The sequence below is a fragment of the Vanellus vanellus genome (assembly GCF_965231255.1).
Source record: "Vanellus vanellus genome assembly, chromosome: 6".
Lineage (NCBI taxonomy): Eukaryota > Metazoa > Chordata > Aves > Charadriiformes > Charadriidae > Vanellus > Vanellus vanellus.
In genome coordinates this window covers 30,190,446-30,208,369 of record NC_138911.1, presented here as the reverse complement: position 1 = coordinate 30,208,369, position 17,924 = coordinate 30,190,446, and the positions used below count along the sequence as shown (strand labels likewise).

The 17,924-nt window shown below is 41.1% G+C and overlaps 1 protein-coding gene across 1 annotated transcript in view; it reads left to right on the top strand.

Moving 5' to 3' along the window:
- SPTBN5 (spectrin beta, non-erythrocytic 5) overlaps positions 1 to 17,924 on the top strand; it is a gene marked incomplete at its 5' end in the record, with an annotated part of 100,367 nt that overhangs the window by 8,326 nt on the left and 74,117 nt on the right. Inside the window, 17 exons of the mRNA XM_082484976.1 lie at positions 773 to 1,404; positions 2,399 to 2,537; positions 3,993 to 4,225; positions 4,670 to 4,823; positions 5,715 to 5,915; positions 7,072 to 7,278; positions 8,445 to 8,636; positions 9,267 to 9,419; positions 9,949 to 10,079; positions 11,331 to 11,582; positions 12,254 to 12,541; positions 13,194 to 13,440; positions 14,308 to 14,447; positions 15,413 to 15,512; positions 16,214 to 16,384; positions 16,477 to 16,641; positions 17,389 to 17,615. Of these exons, the coding sequence (XP_082341102.1) occupies positions 773 to 1,404; positions 2,399 to 2,537; positions 3,993 to 4,225; positions 4,670 to 4,823; positions 5,715 to 5,915; positions 7,072 to 7,278; positions 8,445 to 8,636; positions 9,267 to 9,419; positions 9,949 to 10,079; positions 11,331 to 11,582; positions 12,254 to 12,541; positions 13,194 to 13,440; positions 14,308 to 14,447; positions 15,413 to 15,512; positions 16,214 to 16,384; positions 16,477 to 16,641; positions 17,389 to 17,615 (3,632 nt within the window). The remainder of the gene's footprint in view (positions 1 to 772; positions 1,405 to 2,398; positions 2,538 to 3,992; positions 4,226 to 4,669; positions 4,824 to 5,714; positions 5,916 to 7,071; positions 7,279 to 8,444; positions 8,637 to 9,266; positions 9,420 to 9,948; positions 10,080 to 11,330; positions 11,583 to 12,253; positions 12,542 to 13,193; positions 13,441 to 14,307; positions 14,448 to 15,412; positions 15,513 to 16,213; positions 16,385 to 16,476; positions 16,642 to 17,388; positions 17,616 to 17,924) is intronic.

The following is a 17,924-nucleotide window of genomic DNA, read 5'->3' as shown; positions in this document are numbered from 1 at the left end:
TTTGCTCCAGTGCTTACCTGAACTTGAAATAAAGGCAGGTCAGACCACAAATGAAATAGATAAATGCTCTGGACTTGGAAAACTAGTATTAAATCAGAGTTAACATTCTTGCCAACCCCCTGTTTGACTATGAAACATTCTCTAATAATTTATAGAAAGAGAAACAACTCCAGGAGAAGAGGTTGAGAAGGGGCTGTTTGACCACAGTCTGCTGTGGGCATGTGAGGGAACCAGGATCTTGTCAGATGTCTCCAACAGCCTAAAGTGGTGAAGCTAAGAGGGTATAATTGCATATTAGGTGGGATAGAATTGTTTTGGGTTTAGGAATGAGAATTGAAAAAAAAATCCATTTTTTTTTCCATTGTGAAACAAAAAAATCTGAATTCTCAGTTTGGGTTTCTTGCTTTCTAGTCAGCCCACATAGGAACTACAGACAGTCTCTACACGCATGCTATTTATTCCAAAATTAAACTTTTCTTAAACAGAAACTGAAATAAGACATTAAATAATATTTGTTTATGTGTGTTTTTTGGAAGGTTATTCTAGGGTTTCACCTGGCCTCAGATGTCACAGCTATCACCGTTTTTGTTGGTATGAAAATGTGATGACTGTGGCAACATGGTTGTTAAATACTATTTTCCTGTCACGCATTCAGCTAACATATTCAGCTATTTGAATCCTAAGCTTTGTTTATGAAGATGTTGCTTTTTGTTCATCCACCTTGCTTCAGCCTGCTTCTTATATGGCGTATAACTTCATATTCCCATCACAGATTGTGTTCCTCCTGAAGGAGATAGATGACTTGAAGCTTCTATATGAGCAGATGGTCTCCGACCTCCTGAAATGGATTAAACAGAAGGTGACGGAACTGGATGATCGTCATTTCCCCAACTCTCTTCAGGAAATGTGGCTGCTGATGGCCAACTTCAAGACCTTCCGCACTGTGGAGAAACCCCCCAAATATCAAGAGAAGGGCATGATTGAAGCTCATCTGTTCAACATTAGGACCAAGCAGAGAGCCAACAACCAACGGCCATACTTGCCCCCAGAGGGGAGGACACTGCAGGATGTGGAAAAGCACTGGATTATCCTAGAAAAAGCAGAGCACAACCGGGGAAAAGCACTGCAGAAGGAGATGCTGAGGCTAGAAAGGCTGGAACAGCTTGCCCAGAGGTTCCTAAAGAAGGCAGCCCTGCGTGAGTCCTACTTGGAAGACATGAGGAAAGTGATTGGGAAGCAGGACTTCTGGCCAGAGAGCGTAGACAGGATGGAGGCTGCCAGTAAGAAGCTGGAAGCCATTGTGGCAGACGTACTCCCCAGGAGGGAACGCTTCACAGCTTTGGACGAAATGGCCACAGTCATCACCAAGGAGAACTATCATGGCAAAGATCAGATTGCAAAGAAGTGAGTGATGATCGTGAGACTGTGTAGTGGTGGAGGTTAAAATTAGTTGAAATTCTGTGGTATGGTGGAAGAAAATGAATTGTAGCTATGAATCACAGCTCTGCCTCTCATAAGTAGAACTGGCACGGATTTATTCTGCCTGTGAATAGTTTCAGCAGCTAAGACAAATGCTTCCTTGTCTTTAAAATTTTAATTTTTTTCTTGAATGATCAAACCCTCAAACTGTTTTCTGGTGAAAAATAGTTTTAAGACATTTTCATTACATATGAAAATACTTGTTCTGCCAAAAGTCCTATCTTCCATCAAAAAAGCTTAGAGGGATACATTTTTTTCCAAATCAACACATTTCTTTTTCAATGTGTAGTCTGGGGAGATACAGATTAGTTAAGGCACGAAGTCTTCTCAGATTGACTCCAGTTTGGAGCAAATCTCCACAAATTATGACTTCTCTGATCATCAATGTAGCCTGATTTGGCAATGGCTAATAATGCTGTACAAATAACTTCTCTTGTGGTATTTCAATGCTTTTCTAAGTTCAGAAAAAAATCAGAAACCTGTGGGAAAATTAAGAAAAACAGTTATAAAAGAGTAAACCAAACTTTTTATGAGATCAGCTTGTGACTCATTATATGGTTTAGATTAATTTTTTACCTTAAGCAGCCATTTAAAGACTACTTCTTTTTTTTCCAAGCCTTTCCATTGTATCAAATGAAAGCAATGTGGGATGTCAAGTATAAGGATCTATAAAAAACAATCTCTAAATTAGAAAAGTCAATGACAGTTGATGTGCTAGCCAAAATTCCTCCCCGTGATCACACTAACTAGATAACAACATTGCTTTGACCTGTTTTGTGATCATGGCATGTCCTCTTGAACTAGTGGCAAGAGTTGTATGTGTTCCTTTAGCTCCTCTAAAGCTGCAAGCTCTGAGAATCTCCCAGTGTTGCCCAAAGTCTTTGGTCCAAATTGGTCATTTCTCTCCCTTCTTTTGTAGGCAAAACAGCATTTCAAAGCAATGGCAGGATCTTCTGGATCAGCTGCAGAGACGACAACACTCCCTGGGTACAATGCAGGAAATTCTGGGCCTCCTGAGGGACACTGATGCCATTATGGAAGAGCTGAAAGAGCTGCAGGTACTGAACCCTCTCCACTAGCACACAGCTTGCACTGCTACCAGTGTGCATCCCTAAAAAAGCCCCCACATTCCAGGGACAGCTTGGTGCCAATGGAAGATAAGTCTATCAGCTATAGAAAAAATACACCCTTTTTACTTAAATGCCTAACTGTGCATTTGAGTTCATCAACGCAGGTAACTACGTGAGAAAAAACAGGCTTTGCTATAGGGGGTCTCCGTAATCAGAAAGCCACATATGGTATTACAGGGAGTGCACTACAGGTTCAAGTTATGTAATAAAATAAAGATGGGAAATAATCTCACCTAAATTGAGAAGTGTAAAAGCAAAAGCGGAATAAAACAGCCTCCTGTTCCCATTCCAAGTAATTCTTCTGAATTACCTTCTGGAAGTACCTCCATTCAGGTGGGGAGTAGTTTAAACATATGTCTGGCTTTCAGGTATCTAAACTTGTGATAGAGAAAAGTTCCACTGTAAATGCACAGTGATTGCCTTTAGCAAGAATTTCCAAGTGTTGCTAGAGTGTCAAAGCCCAAAGTCTTCTCTTTAGCATAGGATATAACTGGTTTAATATTGATTTTGTAATGGCAGGAAGTATGTATACATCCTTTGGTCTTGCCTTGTCTTATCTAAAGACAGAAAAATGCTTACAAATACAGGTTACCTTGTACCTAAGTTGGAAGAGTCAACATGCTATATGAAGTTGTGAATTTCAAAATAAAGATAAGAGCTATCTGTAAGTTATGAATCTTTCTATCCTAGTGTTAGTGAGCAAAGAACACTTAATTGTAATAATGTTGTTGGAACCATGACAACCTGAGGGTTTGGGAAAAGACTGGTAAGGAAAGATAACATCTTACAATAGGATTGATAATTGTATCCATTGATACAATTAGAAAGACAACAGACTTTTAAGCACTTGGTACCTTCATCAGCCACCAATTAAATACTATGAAGTGCTTATTTTCATTATTTAGATAGCAGAGGCAAATAAGTTCCTCAAAAAAAAAAAAAAAAAAAAAAACAAACCAAAAACATTGCAGCCAAAACATACTATAAAATGAGATATTGTAGAATTCTCAAAATACAGACTGTGAATCAGTCTGCCTACAGATGGGTGTATAGCAAAGGGCTATTCCTTGCACTCACACATTCTGAGACCTTGAGTGCTTAATCGGTAAGAATAACTTAAGTAGGAAAACAGATGCTTATTTGAAGAGATTATTACTTGTGCTGCAATAGATAGAAACCCTGGATTATTGCCAGTAGCTTACTGAAATTGAAAGAAAAGTATGTTTCCTGTGATTAGGTAGCTTTTCAGCTTTACCTAGCTGACATCATTTTTTTACATTTAGAAGCCATGTGAGTCAACAGGAACCTTTCAACTGATTTCTTTGTACTGAGCCCCTGGATGCTCTCTCTGCCAATGCCTTTTATTTGTCACTTTGTTTGCAGGTACTAGTGAGTTCCCAGGACTGTGGGAAGCAGCTCCTGGAAGTAGTAGATTTGCTGCAGAAGCACAACTTGGTAGACTCGCAGATCTCTGCCTATGACGATAGACTGACACACATCACCCAGAAGACAGCAGAAATCAGCAAGGACAGCACAGTTAAACCAGAAGTGCTTTATGCGAAAGTTCAGATGCTTCGTCAGCTGTATCAGAACCTTACAGCTCTGAGCAAGTCACGGTAGGGCTGTGCTTATGGCTTTGTTCTTCCTGATTGGGATGGCGAATCACTCCCTTAATCAGAAGACACAGCTTCCCAGCATTTGAAATTTTTCATTTTTCCATTTATAAATATGTAACACAAGCAACTTGAGTGTCTTGATTGCAGTTGACTGAAAGAGATCACTTGCTTTCATAGATGAAGAATGGCTTAATTCTCAGCATTTATTATGACTTGATTTATATGAAGTCTGAATAGCATGTGGTTATCTCCTCCTCTCCTAGAGGAAGAGGGAAATGTAATTTTGTTTCCTTTGTTGTCTTCCATGAATAAATTAACCTATGACAAAGAGGAGTTAAAGGTGTTCAAATTTTGGATTTTCTAAATTCATCTTTGATTATGCTACCATTGTCTCCATGGGATCCTATTTTTGACCGAGATATACTATTTGTTCCTTTGTTTCAGAAAATCTCAGCTAGAAGAGGCTTTGAAGCTTTTTGAATTCTTCCGTGACTGCAAAGAGGAAGAATCGTGGATCTCTGAGAAATGGAAGCTAGCAAGAACGACAACACTAGGGAAGGATGTCAGCCAGATTACAGCCTCTATTCAGAAGCACAAGGTATCTTGCTTTGGTGGTGGTGCCTTGTTTTTGTGTTATAGCTAGATTTTAGAACGTTTATGTCCTTCAGTTCAGTCAGTGCAGCACTTATAAGAAAGCTGTCAAACCGCTTGTTATCTCAAGTGTCATGACCAGTATTTAGAATTTTTTGAAAAATGTGTAGGGTTCAGATTTTTCCCCAAGAGGGGAAGGAAAGAGTAAAGGAATATGCTTCACACTGGACTAGAAGTGCCGCTTCTAGTGAAGACAGCAGGCTCCATATTAGCTCACTTTGGATGGGAGGAAAAAAAGGTTGTTAGTTCTTGGTTTTCCCACCCACCTTTCCTGGCCAAGAGAGATGTGAGGAAAGAAAGAGATGGTGAAAAGAAGACAGATATAAGCAGGCAGAATGGGTAACATTGTGTGATCCTACAAATCTGCTACCACTTTCCATAAGTTTGCTGTGCACTAATATCAAAAGTTTAGCTATATGAACTACTGCCTTCTTATAGCAAAGAACCACTGTGAACAAGTGAAGAGACCTGTGGACTTAAGAACTTGCATGACAAAACTGAAACAGGAGCCTCTTATTTAATTTTAATATACATTTGTGTGCAGCTGTTTGCATATTTTTTGCTTCTGGAAGGCAAAAGGCAGCTGAATTGGTGGGCAACAAACAATTATCTACCTCAGAGAAGACTGCATAACAAGCTTCACATCAAAGGCAAAAAGTAGGATAGCAACTTGTCTGTGTGGAGTGAAGGGGCAATCATCTCAGGGCTCAGGGAAAAGTCATAGGCTTTGATAAGACACAGGGCTCTTAGTTTTACAGCAGTGGAGAACAGGACGCCCTCTTCACCCTCAGCTGGTGTGGAGTGAGTTGTGCTGACATGTCTCCTGTCCTTCTGCTAGGCTCTCGAAGCAGAGTGCAACTCCCACAGGGCCATATGTGCAGATGTGATGAGGAGGGGCTGGGAGCTGAGCCAAAAGAACCCCGTGCGCCAGGAGGACATTCTGAGGCAGACAGACAACCTCCAGAAGTTGTGGCAGCAGCTCCAAGATGAGGTGGCTGATCGCAAAAGCCGCCTGCAGGCAGCAGCTCTCATCAAACAGGTAAGCAGGGCTCTGCTGTGGTGTGTGGTACGGGGGACACAGATGTGGTTCACTTCTCCCCCATGCTCCTGCATGGAGGGCAACAGTTGCATGAAGCTTTCAGGCGTTGGTTTTCAAAAAGGTCTCCAGCAGCAAAGTCTCAATCCTGCAAGCCAGCCAGGCAGGAGATTTAAGCAGCTGGGAGTTGCTTTAAGTTAAAAATACTAATAGCAATAGCTCACATAATAGTGCTGATGCAGAGTCTTGAGGGTGGGATCTGTGTAGCTGTGTGACATTTTTCAAACATGGGAGAAAAAAAAAAAAAAAAAAAAAGCCAAAACCAAAAGAAACGTGCCATAAAACTTGGATCGACCATGAACTTCCTAAACCCTGCCATTCCAGTCTACACTTCTACAGCAACAAACATTCACACATCTGCAAATAAAGACCTCTTATAAAAGCAGCATTCAAAAATCACATAACGTTATCTCAGGTATTATTATCTCTTCCCCAAGTTTTTTGCTCAGTCTGTTGTTCCCATGAGACACTTGAACAAGACTTAACAGCTTTGTTCTTGACAAAGTCTAAATTCTCTCTTCTGTCTAGTAGGCTCAACATCATTATAATGTTTTAGTTCTTCTTTCTTTTTCCTTCACTAATATGGGTTTTCTTTTTTTTCTGCTGTACCTTTATTCTATATCTCAAAATCTTATTCTGCTTTTTTACCACCACAGCTAGGCAGACTGCAAATACTGGAAAAAAACAGAAAGCTTTTGTTGTAGACTGAGTTCATTGTTGTTGGGCTATTCCTTAGAACCTGTAGTAAATACCTGTTGGAATTACATGGTACCTACCAATGTTGTATGTTGGGGTTCCTTTTACTGCCGCTATTGAGCAGCATAAAGTTTGGGTTAGTTAGGATTTTTTCAAGAGTTATATAGGCGATCCTTGAATCTATTTACTCACTGTGATTCGGTGAATTATCTGTGCTTAATGTGATCATGAAATACATCACAGGTTTAGAGCTACGTTATTCATAGCTTTCACAACACCTGGAAGTAACCTTACAGCTACAAACCTAATGGCATTTCTGCCTTATTCATTATTTTCAAAAGAAGAAGGAGCTGGATATACTTTCAGGATGAAACCAAGTGTTTTCTTCCCTGTGTTCCTTCAGTACTTTGCAGACATCGATGAAGCAAATTCATGGTTGCGAGAAAGGCAGCCCCTTCTGGCCAGCAAGGACTATGGAAAAGATGAATCGAGCGCTGAAGCGCTGTTGCATCGACACTTGCGCCTGGAGAAGGAGATTGCAGCCTACTCCTCTGAGATGAGACGCTTGAAAGAGCAGGCTGACATTGCAGCAGAGCAAGCTCCAGCTGCAGTAAGTAGATGAGGGGTTGTGTCACATTTTGTTGAAAAAAGTAAATGAAATGTTCTTTAATTGTGTAAAATATTTCTATTTAACCAGAATAGAACATTCCAATTGACCTAAACAGGAGCATATTTTAATTCAGAAGAAAGTTTGAGTTAGAGTTGAGGCAAATTTTTAGATGACAAAGAAGTTCATTGGCCACTCGTAGCCCACCTAGTTAGTGTTCTGTGAAATGCTAGAAATCTATACTAGTTCCCTCTACTGGTCCTCACAAATACCCTTGCACTCTTTATTCTAGTAGCACTATTAATTTCCATCAGCTTTAAAAAGTAGACTTTTAATCTGGACATCTTTAGAAATTCTTTCTGCATCCTAATATAGTGATGGACTATCCCACAGCTCCAGGAGCAATTCATGCCATCTCAGGATGGATATTTAAGACACATGGGATGAAGTCAACCTTTGCAGATACCCTGCTTTCTCACTGACTAGAAAGGGAACTTTTGACTTGAGATCAGCTCATTTGACAACAGAAGTCAGGGGAGATGAATGACACATTTCATAGCTTGCTTCTTTCAGAATTCTGTGATGACCGAATGTTTAGCCAAACCAATTTGAGAGCTATAAGCACTACTTTGGGTCTTTCCTTTACCTCGTCATTCAAACATTAATTTTTATTAGAACAAAAATTATTGCTTTGCTATTAAACATGAAAAAGTATGTGACAAGATGGTACCAAAGTGCAAATAAAAGCATTTATTCACTAGGGCACTCACAGGCTTTGAAACTGGAAAAGTTCAGGTACCAAAACATCACCACAAATAGAACTGTGAGCCTAGTAAATTCCTTGGTTTGTTGACAACTTTAAAAGTTAAAAAAAAAAAAAAAAAAAAAAAGCTTTGTGGGCACAAAATGAGAATTTTTACTCAGTCAATATATTTTAAAATGAGCTGAATGAAACTTCTTTAAACAAAACTAAAATGTTTTTCAGTTATTTGGTTCATTCTTTCAGAATAAAACAAAGGAAACAGATTCAAACAAATACTGGAAATATTTTGATTAAAGGGTGAGAATGCTGTTACTTGAACTAGGAAGTCCAAATATTCCTTCCATGTGCAATTTTTATCCAAATTAGAAATATTCATCCATTGATTCTGTTGAATTTTGGTTAACAGGTGGTGAAGAAGGATGCCCCAAGTGACTTAAATCAAAAGACAAATAAGCTGCCATTCAGTCGAACCTGGGCAACATCTGAAGCTGCATTCCCTGGAACTTCCAGTCCAGATGTTCATTTTCTTCCAGAGAATATCTGGAAGACCCAAAATGAAATAGATTCACTTTATGAAAATCTACAGAGTATGGCTGAGGTATAGTATCCCCTCCAATGCTTTGCACTTCACAAAAATAGTTAAGTCCAAAGCAATGCACAGCAAGGTTAAGTGCTATGATCACTTCTGCTTTTCAGTTTAAAAACATGCCTCAATCCTATCTTGTGGGACTTCAAGGCTTGATTTATTTATTTATTTATTTATTTACCCCTAATCTTTGCTTGCTGGAGCTCCTATATCTTTGGGCTGTTTTACCTGATACCAAAAAAAAATAAACAACCGTAATCTACATTCTCCACTTATTACTTTTCACTCCCACCTGCCGCAATCTTGCCTTAAAGACCAACAGAAACATGTTGTATGGTACTCTTACATATTCCTGAGATTACTAAGGTAAATCTTGAATCAGCAGCAGCGAGTAGCACAGTGGCCTTGCTGCCTGTCAGGGACCGAGCATTTTTTAACTACTTCTCTTGTGCTTTTAAACTACTGTTGCTCTGGGAAGAAGTATTGTGATCTTCAGGTAACATGTTCTGTTCTCTTTCAGCTGTTTCTGGGAAAACTACTAAGCTACCACCTATGTATTGTAGTTTAAATGCAAGGATTTTTTTTTTCTTCAAACAGCAATGAGTTTTTACAGCAATACTTAAGTCTTCATCTGTTTTACAGGACAGAAAAAAGGCTCTGGAGGAGATGATTGGATATTACCGGTTCTGTAGCTCTTGTGAAGAATTTCAGTCATGGATGAAAGATAAAGAGAACATTTTCCGGACTCTTCAGCCTCAAGCAGACAATGTGGAGGTCATGCAGCAGAAATATCAGGTACCCCTTTTCCTTGCTCACGGATGACACATTTTAAATCAAATTGAACTAGGGAGAATAGATACAGTTGAGAAATGAAGTTTTGAGAGTCTTTTCATCCATTTCAACTTATGCATAGATCAGGTGTTTCCTTCATATAAACTATGTCAAGCTTATTGAAGCTGATGTAATTATGTCCCTTTAACTTCTCCTGTGGATGTGGTATCCTGTACAAATATCAGGGTACAAAAGGACTCTTTGTGTCTTATCTTATGCCACTTGAAGAAGAATGCCAAGTGATGAAAAAAAACCCTGCAGTGTGCTTGCATCCCAGTGGAGTGGGACTTACATGCATCGGCATAGGGTGCACACCAGGGGAGGTTGGGAGGGCTATAGGGGAACTACATGCACAGGCGGGCATGGTGTCAGCAGACAGGCAACACGGAGAAGCCAACTGAGAAAGTGGGAGATGAGTGGATACGAAAGATTATTGAGAGTCATGTCCAGGACAAACCTCAAATTCTGCATTCTTGTGTCTTTTCTGTTTTAGAGCTTTTTAACAGAACTGGCTGCAGGCAAAGGCCAGCTGGGAGATATTGAAAACTTAGCAGTTAAATATGGAAAGATCAGTCCCAGCAAATATTCTGAGATCCAGATCTGGCTGGAAGAGATCAACAGCAGGTAAAGGTGCTCCTAGTGAAACATGGGATTGTCTCATGGGGGCAACGGGAGAGCTGACCTGTTACACCCCATCTAGACTACACTGAGAGAATACCTGCCTGATAGATTTTTAGCTTCCAGAATTGCCCTGAGGGGAGGTTTTCGCCTGTGGCTGAGGTTTGCTGTATTCAGGTGTGGCTGTCGCCACCAAACAGGGGCTGGGGCAATGGGGCAGGGGCTGCTCCCTAGGGCCTGGGCTGGGCCTAGCAGCCGGGGTCTGTCCCACTGCCCCAGCCAGGGAGCAGGGCAGGTGGGGGGGTTGTGGGCAGCCCATAGCCCCCACAGCCCAACTAGTCTGTGGCAGGGCTGCGGTCTGGCCGGGAAATCCATTTTTGGTGTGGCCTGGGCCTCACACAGGGCACAGCAAGGGCTGGCTTCTGCCTTTGGAATGGGGAGCCGGCATGGGCAGAGGTGCCTCAGCATACAGGTCCAGTCCCGCAGGGAGGCGAGCAGGGCAGGCCTGGGGTGGTAGCCAGGGCCAGAGGTGCGTCCCGATCCTCAGAGGTGCCTGGCAGCCTGTCCCCACTGTCACCAGTGGGAAGGGGGCAGCCCTCAGCTGCACTGGCGCTGGGCTGGCCCTGAGCCTGGTGTCATGCCTCCAGGACTGGGGGGTGCTTTTAGGCCCCTGACACTGAGATATTAAACTGCAGCAAGTCGTGTGTGTGCACGCTTGTTAAAACATGACGTGAATCCACCCAAAGGGGACAGCAATGGATTCAGAGCAGTTCTGTCTCTATTGCACTGTAGCAACTGATTTGGTTACTTAAACATCATGGTGAGGGTGCCCTTTCACAAATATTGAAAGGAACATCAAACTCTGTTTGACTTCAGCAAGTATGTTTAGTACCTGTTGTGTATGTACTCCTGGCACCATGCTGCCCAGCTGGAACTGAGAAGCGCAGCCAGGTCCTGATTTTGACCACTGCTGTTTATTGGCATTGTGTCCAGTGTGTTCTGGTCACCTAAATAGGGTTCCCTTGCTTGGGATGGCACTGGGATGAACTTTGAGACTGTGGGGGGAGTGCTAGTGTTCACCCCCTTTAACCCACTTAACTCTTGATGAAATCTTTATACAAGACTTTTTCTGAATAGAAAAAAGGACATAGCTCATGTATAATGAAGGCTACAAATTGAATCTGCTCTCTAGGTGATGGCAAGTTTTGGGGTTGTGGCTGAGGATAGATGCAAGTAATTGGCTTGTCTCTCTCCAAGGTGGGAACGCATGGAAATTCTGAAGGAGGAGAAGGGCTCTGAGCTGATTGGAGTGGCTGATGTGAGGACATTTCTTCAGGACTGTGAGAGCATAGGAGTACTGCTGCAAGACAAGATGGTCCAGCTTGGGGATCTGGAACCAGGGAACTCACCTGCTGGGCTGGAGTCAGACAAGCGCAAACTGTCTATGGTTGAGAGAGAGGTCCTGGTGATAGAGCGGAAAATTGAATACTTGAGGAGTGTCGCAAAATCGTAAGGAATCTGCTCTTTGTTTCTATATTCTTTGCTAGTTCTCTAAGATCATGTTGTAAATTACAAGTATAAAGAGAATGAGCAGCTTGTGAAGTTTCTCTTGAAGTTTCTCTTTCTAGCAACCTAAAGACCTGACTTGCCTGCTGGATGGAGATCATCCCTCTTGAGTACGGCTGGGTGATAGGTGAAGTGATTGCTTCCAGAATTCACTGTTGTAGGAGGATAAATATCACAGGATTGTTTGTGGCTCTAACAAATTATCTCTACTAGTGGGAATTCCACGTTTTGAATTAGGTATCATTTGGGTCCTGAAAGAGGGTAATCAGGGAAAGCGAGGATGAAGGAAGAAAGATAGCAGAGAATTGTGCACAGGAGTTTGAATTTGAAATATGAATTTAAAGTTTTTCACTTCTTGAAGCTTTCTGTACATTCACAGTGGGAATGAATCATTGAACCACAACAGTGTTACCAGAGTCTTTCGCAGGGATGTACTTTCTGCAGTATGCTGTATTCACAGCAATATTTCTTGCTAGTGTGGAGCATTTGTTGCATTAGCTGACTTTCTTTTTAATGGAAATGTAAATATCCATATCCATGCCTTTTAAAGAGTATTGATTCAAGCCCTAAATGCCTAAAGTGTGCATCCAATTTAATGTATTTTCTCTTGGTAGGATTAAGGACACCAACCCTGCAGAAAGCAAGGCCATCACTGAGCAGGTGGAGAACATGGAGAGGCTTCTGGCAAAGCTCAAGCTGGAGACCCAAAGGAAGTGCGACATTCTGCAGCGGGCCCAAAACCAACAGTCCTTCCTGAAAGACAGCCGCAGGCTCCTGCTGTGGGCAGAAGGCATTCGGGAGAAACTGAGCAGTGAAGAAATGGGTGTGGATGTGGCTTCTGCAGAGCAATTGCTGAAGGAACATCAGGACCTGCTGAAAGAAATTAGGTCTCAGAAAGAAAGGTAGAGAGATTCTGTCAGGGTGGGCAGAGTGGGGTAATGTGACAACAGTACTGTGAAGATGAAACCTGTCTATCATGTACATAAATTGTGTATGAAAGTGATGCTGAGAGTTTATTCAAATGCTCTTGAAACTTAGTGTCAAAAGGAGATTGTGGAGCACAAAATCCAGTTAGCTTTTGCATACTTATCCTGAGGGCTGATGGAGCGGGAAGGAGGAGCTGTATGTTTGGAGTAGTATTCCACAAGCTCTCCTGACACTCAGATAGTGCTATCTGCACTTTATTTCAGTTCCCCCTGTCCTTCCTTACACAGGCCTTATACTTCCAGCTGCCATCATCTTCAGTTCTCCTTCTGCACTGTTATGAAGCTCCAGATACTGAGTTGCCCCTCCTCTCCCTTTTGATGGGAAAGCCTGTTTATATGGGCTTTCAATCCAAATGGGGAGATCTCACCTACTGCCTCCAGCATATATCCCTGAGCAAACAATCAGCTGCACTTTGTAGTGCACAACCATGGCTAGCAGGAAAAGAGTGAAAGGAAGGAAGGGAAGCTTAATGTCTAGGCACTACCAAGACAGCCAAGAGCTGTGATGAAAGAGAATTCATATTCCCTCATGCAGTGAGGTCTCACTTTTCTTTCTGACTCTGGGAAGATTTGTGCAGCTGGAAGAGCTAGGGCGCAAAGTAATCCACGAACAACCCAGTAACGGCAGGAGCGTAGATGTCCACCAGTCCATGGAGAAGCTTGCTGAAGAGAACAAAAAGCTGGAGAAAATGTGGGAACAGCGACAGAAAAAGCTGCAGGATGGCCTGGAATTGCAGAAGTTCAATAGGGAAGGAGACCGTATCAATGCAGCCCTCTCTGGCCATGAGGCCTTTCTCCGGGGAAATGACCTTGGGGTATGTACAGCGGCTGATTTTGTTTTCTCCTACTTTATCTCCCCATCCAGAGAGTAGCAGCAATTTTTTTCATTAGATCTGTTTCCTCATTCTTATGGTCATGGCATTTTAATACTTGGAAACTAGACTTTCAGGTTCTTATTAATGTTCTTATGTTCTTACTCATCTTAATGAGAACAGAGCTCATTGTCTCTCTCTCAAAAAAAATTAAGAACAGCTAGAGTTGAGACTTGTTGCTGTGTTTGTACATGTCAGATGGTTTATATATGATTGACTCAGTCTGGTGGCTAACCATTAAAAAAAAGGTTTCAGCTTGAATGTAATTAATATTTTTTTTGGTGGAGTAAAAACCTGACTTTAAAAAAATAAAGCTTTTTCTTTTCATTGTGTATTTTAAGAACATTAAATCAAATGAAGGGAAAAAACAAATGTAGGCAATATTCACAAGATCAGTGAAGGAGGAGGTTGTAGTATATCACCATCTTTTATGTTTTCAGTTGAAACTGAAACTTCAATACTTTTGGGTCAAGTAAGTGGGATAAAGCTTTAAGTAGTTATGGCCTTTTGTGTTGCACCTACCTAGATGTGCCAGAGTGCTGGCATAAATTCAAAATGCAGATTTTCTTAAAAGGTGAAAATGAAACTATAGTGGAAACATAAAGCAGAAGAACCAGATATTATATAAACCTAAACACCTGCTGCTTGTTTGTAGCCCTGAACATTCTTAGGCATATGCAAAATAGACGCTATATCTCCCGCTTGAATGAGAAGGGGGAAAATAAGGTCGAATATTTTTTTTTTTTTATTGCTACAGAAACAACATATGACCAAGAAAAAGCTTGATCAAATTTTCTTTCTTAAATGCAGGACCACGTAGATGCTGTTCGAAGCCTGCTGAAGCGACATCAGGAATTTGAACAAGTGCTGATGGCACTGAAGAGACGAGTTGAAGCACTTAATGAAAATGGGGTGAACCTAATAGAAAGCGGGCACTTTGCGTCTCACATGTGAGTCCCAACTCCTTCCTTTTTTATTTAATAAATGGTCCAGTGTGATTAGGGTGAAATGAAAAACTTTCTCTGAGCCAGGATTTAGTTGACCTCCAAGCTGTGATCTGTTGGTTTTGGGGGGGCGGGGGGAAGGGAGGTTTTCAAAAAAAATACAGACTCCCTGTGCTCTCAGGTCATATAAGCGAAATGCATTAGGTTAAAAGTGGGATTTGACAGTATGCTAGAAAAATTCTCCTTGCGTCATAAATTACATATAGTGTTAAAAATTCTTTAATGTAAACTCACTAAATGCCTACATAAAACATTTTCCTTCATTTATGGGTATCAAATATTAGAATTAATGTTTGCTGTTAAAAAGTTAGAGGAGACTTCACAAGGAAATAATTCATCAGGAGCAGCTCCTTCATGTTTTTGTTGAAGCTCAACTATCATCTGTAATTCCTTTACTGTGCTAGAGCCACTATGATCTAGTAAGGAGATCTCTGCACAAACAAGAATTAGAAATATAGGATCAGAATGGACCTCTTGGGTCAAAAAGACCGTGTTCTTGTGATCACAAGTGACAATGTCTTAAAAATTCCCTAACTGTTCTTAAAATCTGATTTTTTTTGCCAGCACTGCTACAATTAGAAGGCCATTCCAGAGCCTCATTGCACTTATATCACAGAGAAAATTATTAGTTAAGGGGGAATATCTGGGAAAGAGAAAGGTTTGGGTGTTTTAGTCAAGCATACATGACTGCTGTTCACTAATGTAACACAACCATACAAAAAAAAAAAAAAAAAAAAAGCAATAGCTGCTTTCCAGATGAGCTCAGCACGGTCATGGGACAGGGCCATATATCCCTTCATCCTGTTAACAGAGGTGTTGAACTAGATTCCATTGATATCATAGCCATGACTACAGTACAACCAAGGGGAACTGAAATGACTAGTACTACATTGGACTGTTTTTCTTGGTAGTATTGAAGAGAGAATGGTCACTCTCCGGCAAAGGTGGGAGCAGCTGATACAAAGCAATTCCCAGAGAAAACAGAGGTTGTTGGATTCCCTACAGCTGCAGGTAAAAGAACTGATACTGCAGATTTGGTCAAGCACAGGTGAAGTGATTTTATCCTTTGTCTTAATATGGGACGGATCTCAAACTGCTGAGCATTCCTACTGCAACTCGCTTTCTGTTTGGCTATGAGCCAGATGATTTTGCTTTCCAGGGAGCAGGTGACTGATTGTTGATAAATCTTACAAAGCCATGACCACAGCAAAATACCAAAACCAAAAATGGAGATATTGAATGAAAAATATCAACAGAATATTTTGTCTACTAGATAAGTTTATTTTGCACATTATTTATTATTGTTCTGGGCCTTAATAATTTGGCACAGTTATTACAGTAACCATACTGTAACCATACCAAATTTAGCTTCCAGTGCTGAGATGCAAATTTATACTGGAGGACTGAACCACTTGCGGTTAAAATAGTCTATCAAAAATGCAAACCTTCACTGACAGTTAAAGGCAACAGATTAGTAAATGTGGTAAAAAAAGACTAAGAGATATTACTCTGAGGGCTTAAAAACTCATCAATGGTTCAAGATCGTACTCTTGAATTAAGAGTGTTGATTATGTAGAACAACTTTTATATGAAAATATATCACATAGGAAATGTTAGGAAAAAAAAGTCAGGACTTGATCCTAAAAGCAAGGATGCACTGCAAACCCACACAGAATCAGTTAAATCAATTTACTCCTGTATGTTTCTGTAAGGAGTTTAACCATGATGCTGCTGAGCTTTTGATATGGATGCAAGAGAAGTACAAGATTGCATCAGATGAATCTTATCGTGATCCAACAAATGTTCTACGCAAACTGAAGTGGCATGAGGCTGCTGAGAAGGAAATGATGGCTAATGAGGAGCACTTTGCAACCCTGATAAAGGTGAAGGCAGTTTTGGAGCTAAGTCTTCCATCTTGTCCCAAACTTCATAGATGCTGATCTGCTCAAAAAAATTATGTGCTGTGTTTCTCCAGAAAGGAAATCAACTGATTCAAGACAACCATTATGCTGCAGTTTCTATCCGGGAGAAGATGTCAGAGCTTCAAAAGAAGTGGAAGGAATTGTATGGCAAGATGATAGAGCGAGGTGACAAGCTGAGACAAGCTGGGCAGCAAGAACAGCTCATGGAATTGCTCCAGGTCAGGGGGTGATGGGGAACAGAGAGGAGGCATTGCCTAGGTGTCTGGTTCCCTTGTTGTGCGGTCCTCACAAAAAAAAAAAACACCACAGCATAGCATCCAGAGAAAAGTGTATTTTATGGTGTCCATTTTGTCTACAGTCTCAGGAGAGAAAACCCAATATAACGCTGACCAAGCTCACACCAAAGCTATGAGCAGCACCAAGATACAAAGCTGTTGAACTCAGGCTCAACACTGTATCTGTGTGGCCATCCTGTACTGGGAAAACAATCAAAACTCTCTGCATGGGTCAATGCTGTGCAAACATAACTACTTGCTTAGAGTCAGTTTGGGGGTTGGAGGCATGGCACTGTATTAAGTACATTGTCATCCAGGCGAATTGTATAAGAGGAACAATGTACTCTGAAGCTGTACTCAATACCAGTATGACATGGAATTGCTGTTGTGTTGTAGCTACAATCTGAAGCCTTTGAAGACTGTTTGATTGTTTTGTATTATGTCACTGAAGATAGTTCAAAGAGACTTTTTAATTATGTGCTTTAGTGTCTCAGAGAGGAGTGCTCCAAAATTGTGTACAAAACAAAATATTCCCAGCAGATGCCTCTTAGAGACACCTGGCCATTATGTTACCAAGAAAGGACTTACGGATTTAAAAATTGTGTCCAGGAAGCTGTCATGGGAGGGGCTAAGTGAAAGAAAAAGATGTTGAAAGGTCAGTAAGAGTGTGCAGTGATCTTTTCCTGGCAGGATGCCAAAAAGAAAATAGAGAAAATTGAGAAAGTTCTTCAGGAATCTGAGACAGGCCATGATTTGCGCTCCAGCCGTGATTTACTCAAGCAGCACAGACAACTGGAAAATGAGACACATGAGCTGGCAGAGAAAATGAACTCTATTGTATCTCATGCAAGGAAAATGGCCACCAATCACTTTGACTCCCAGAGGATTCTGGATGAAACACAGAAATATCTGAAAAGGTGAGGTGTCACTCTCTTTTTGTTTCCACCCCTTGTGACAAATAGCATTTTTTGTTCTACCTTCTAGAAAATGCCTTTTGGTTGATTAGGTTTAACCCATATTCAGGAATGGTTTCTCCTCCCCATTGTACCACAACTGTGCTTTGATCTGCACCTACATAGATGCCTGTTGACCCGCATCAACCTTTATTACTGGACCTTGCTCATTGCCTGCTGCATTACTCCTCTAGTCCTTTGCTTATCCATAGGTCATCCACTGCTTTCTAACAGGTGCAGTGATCCACCATTCAATAGCGACCAGCTCCTCAA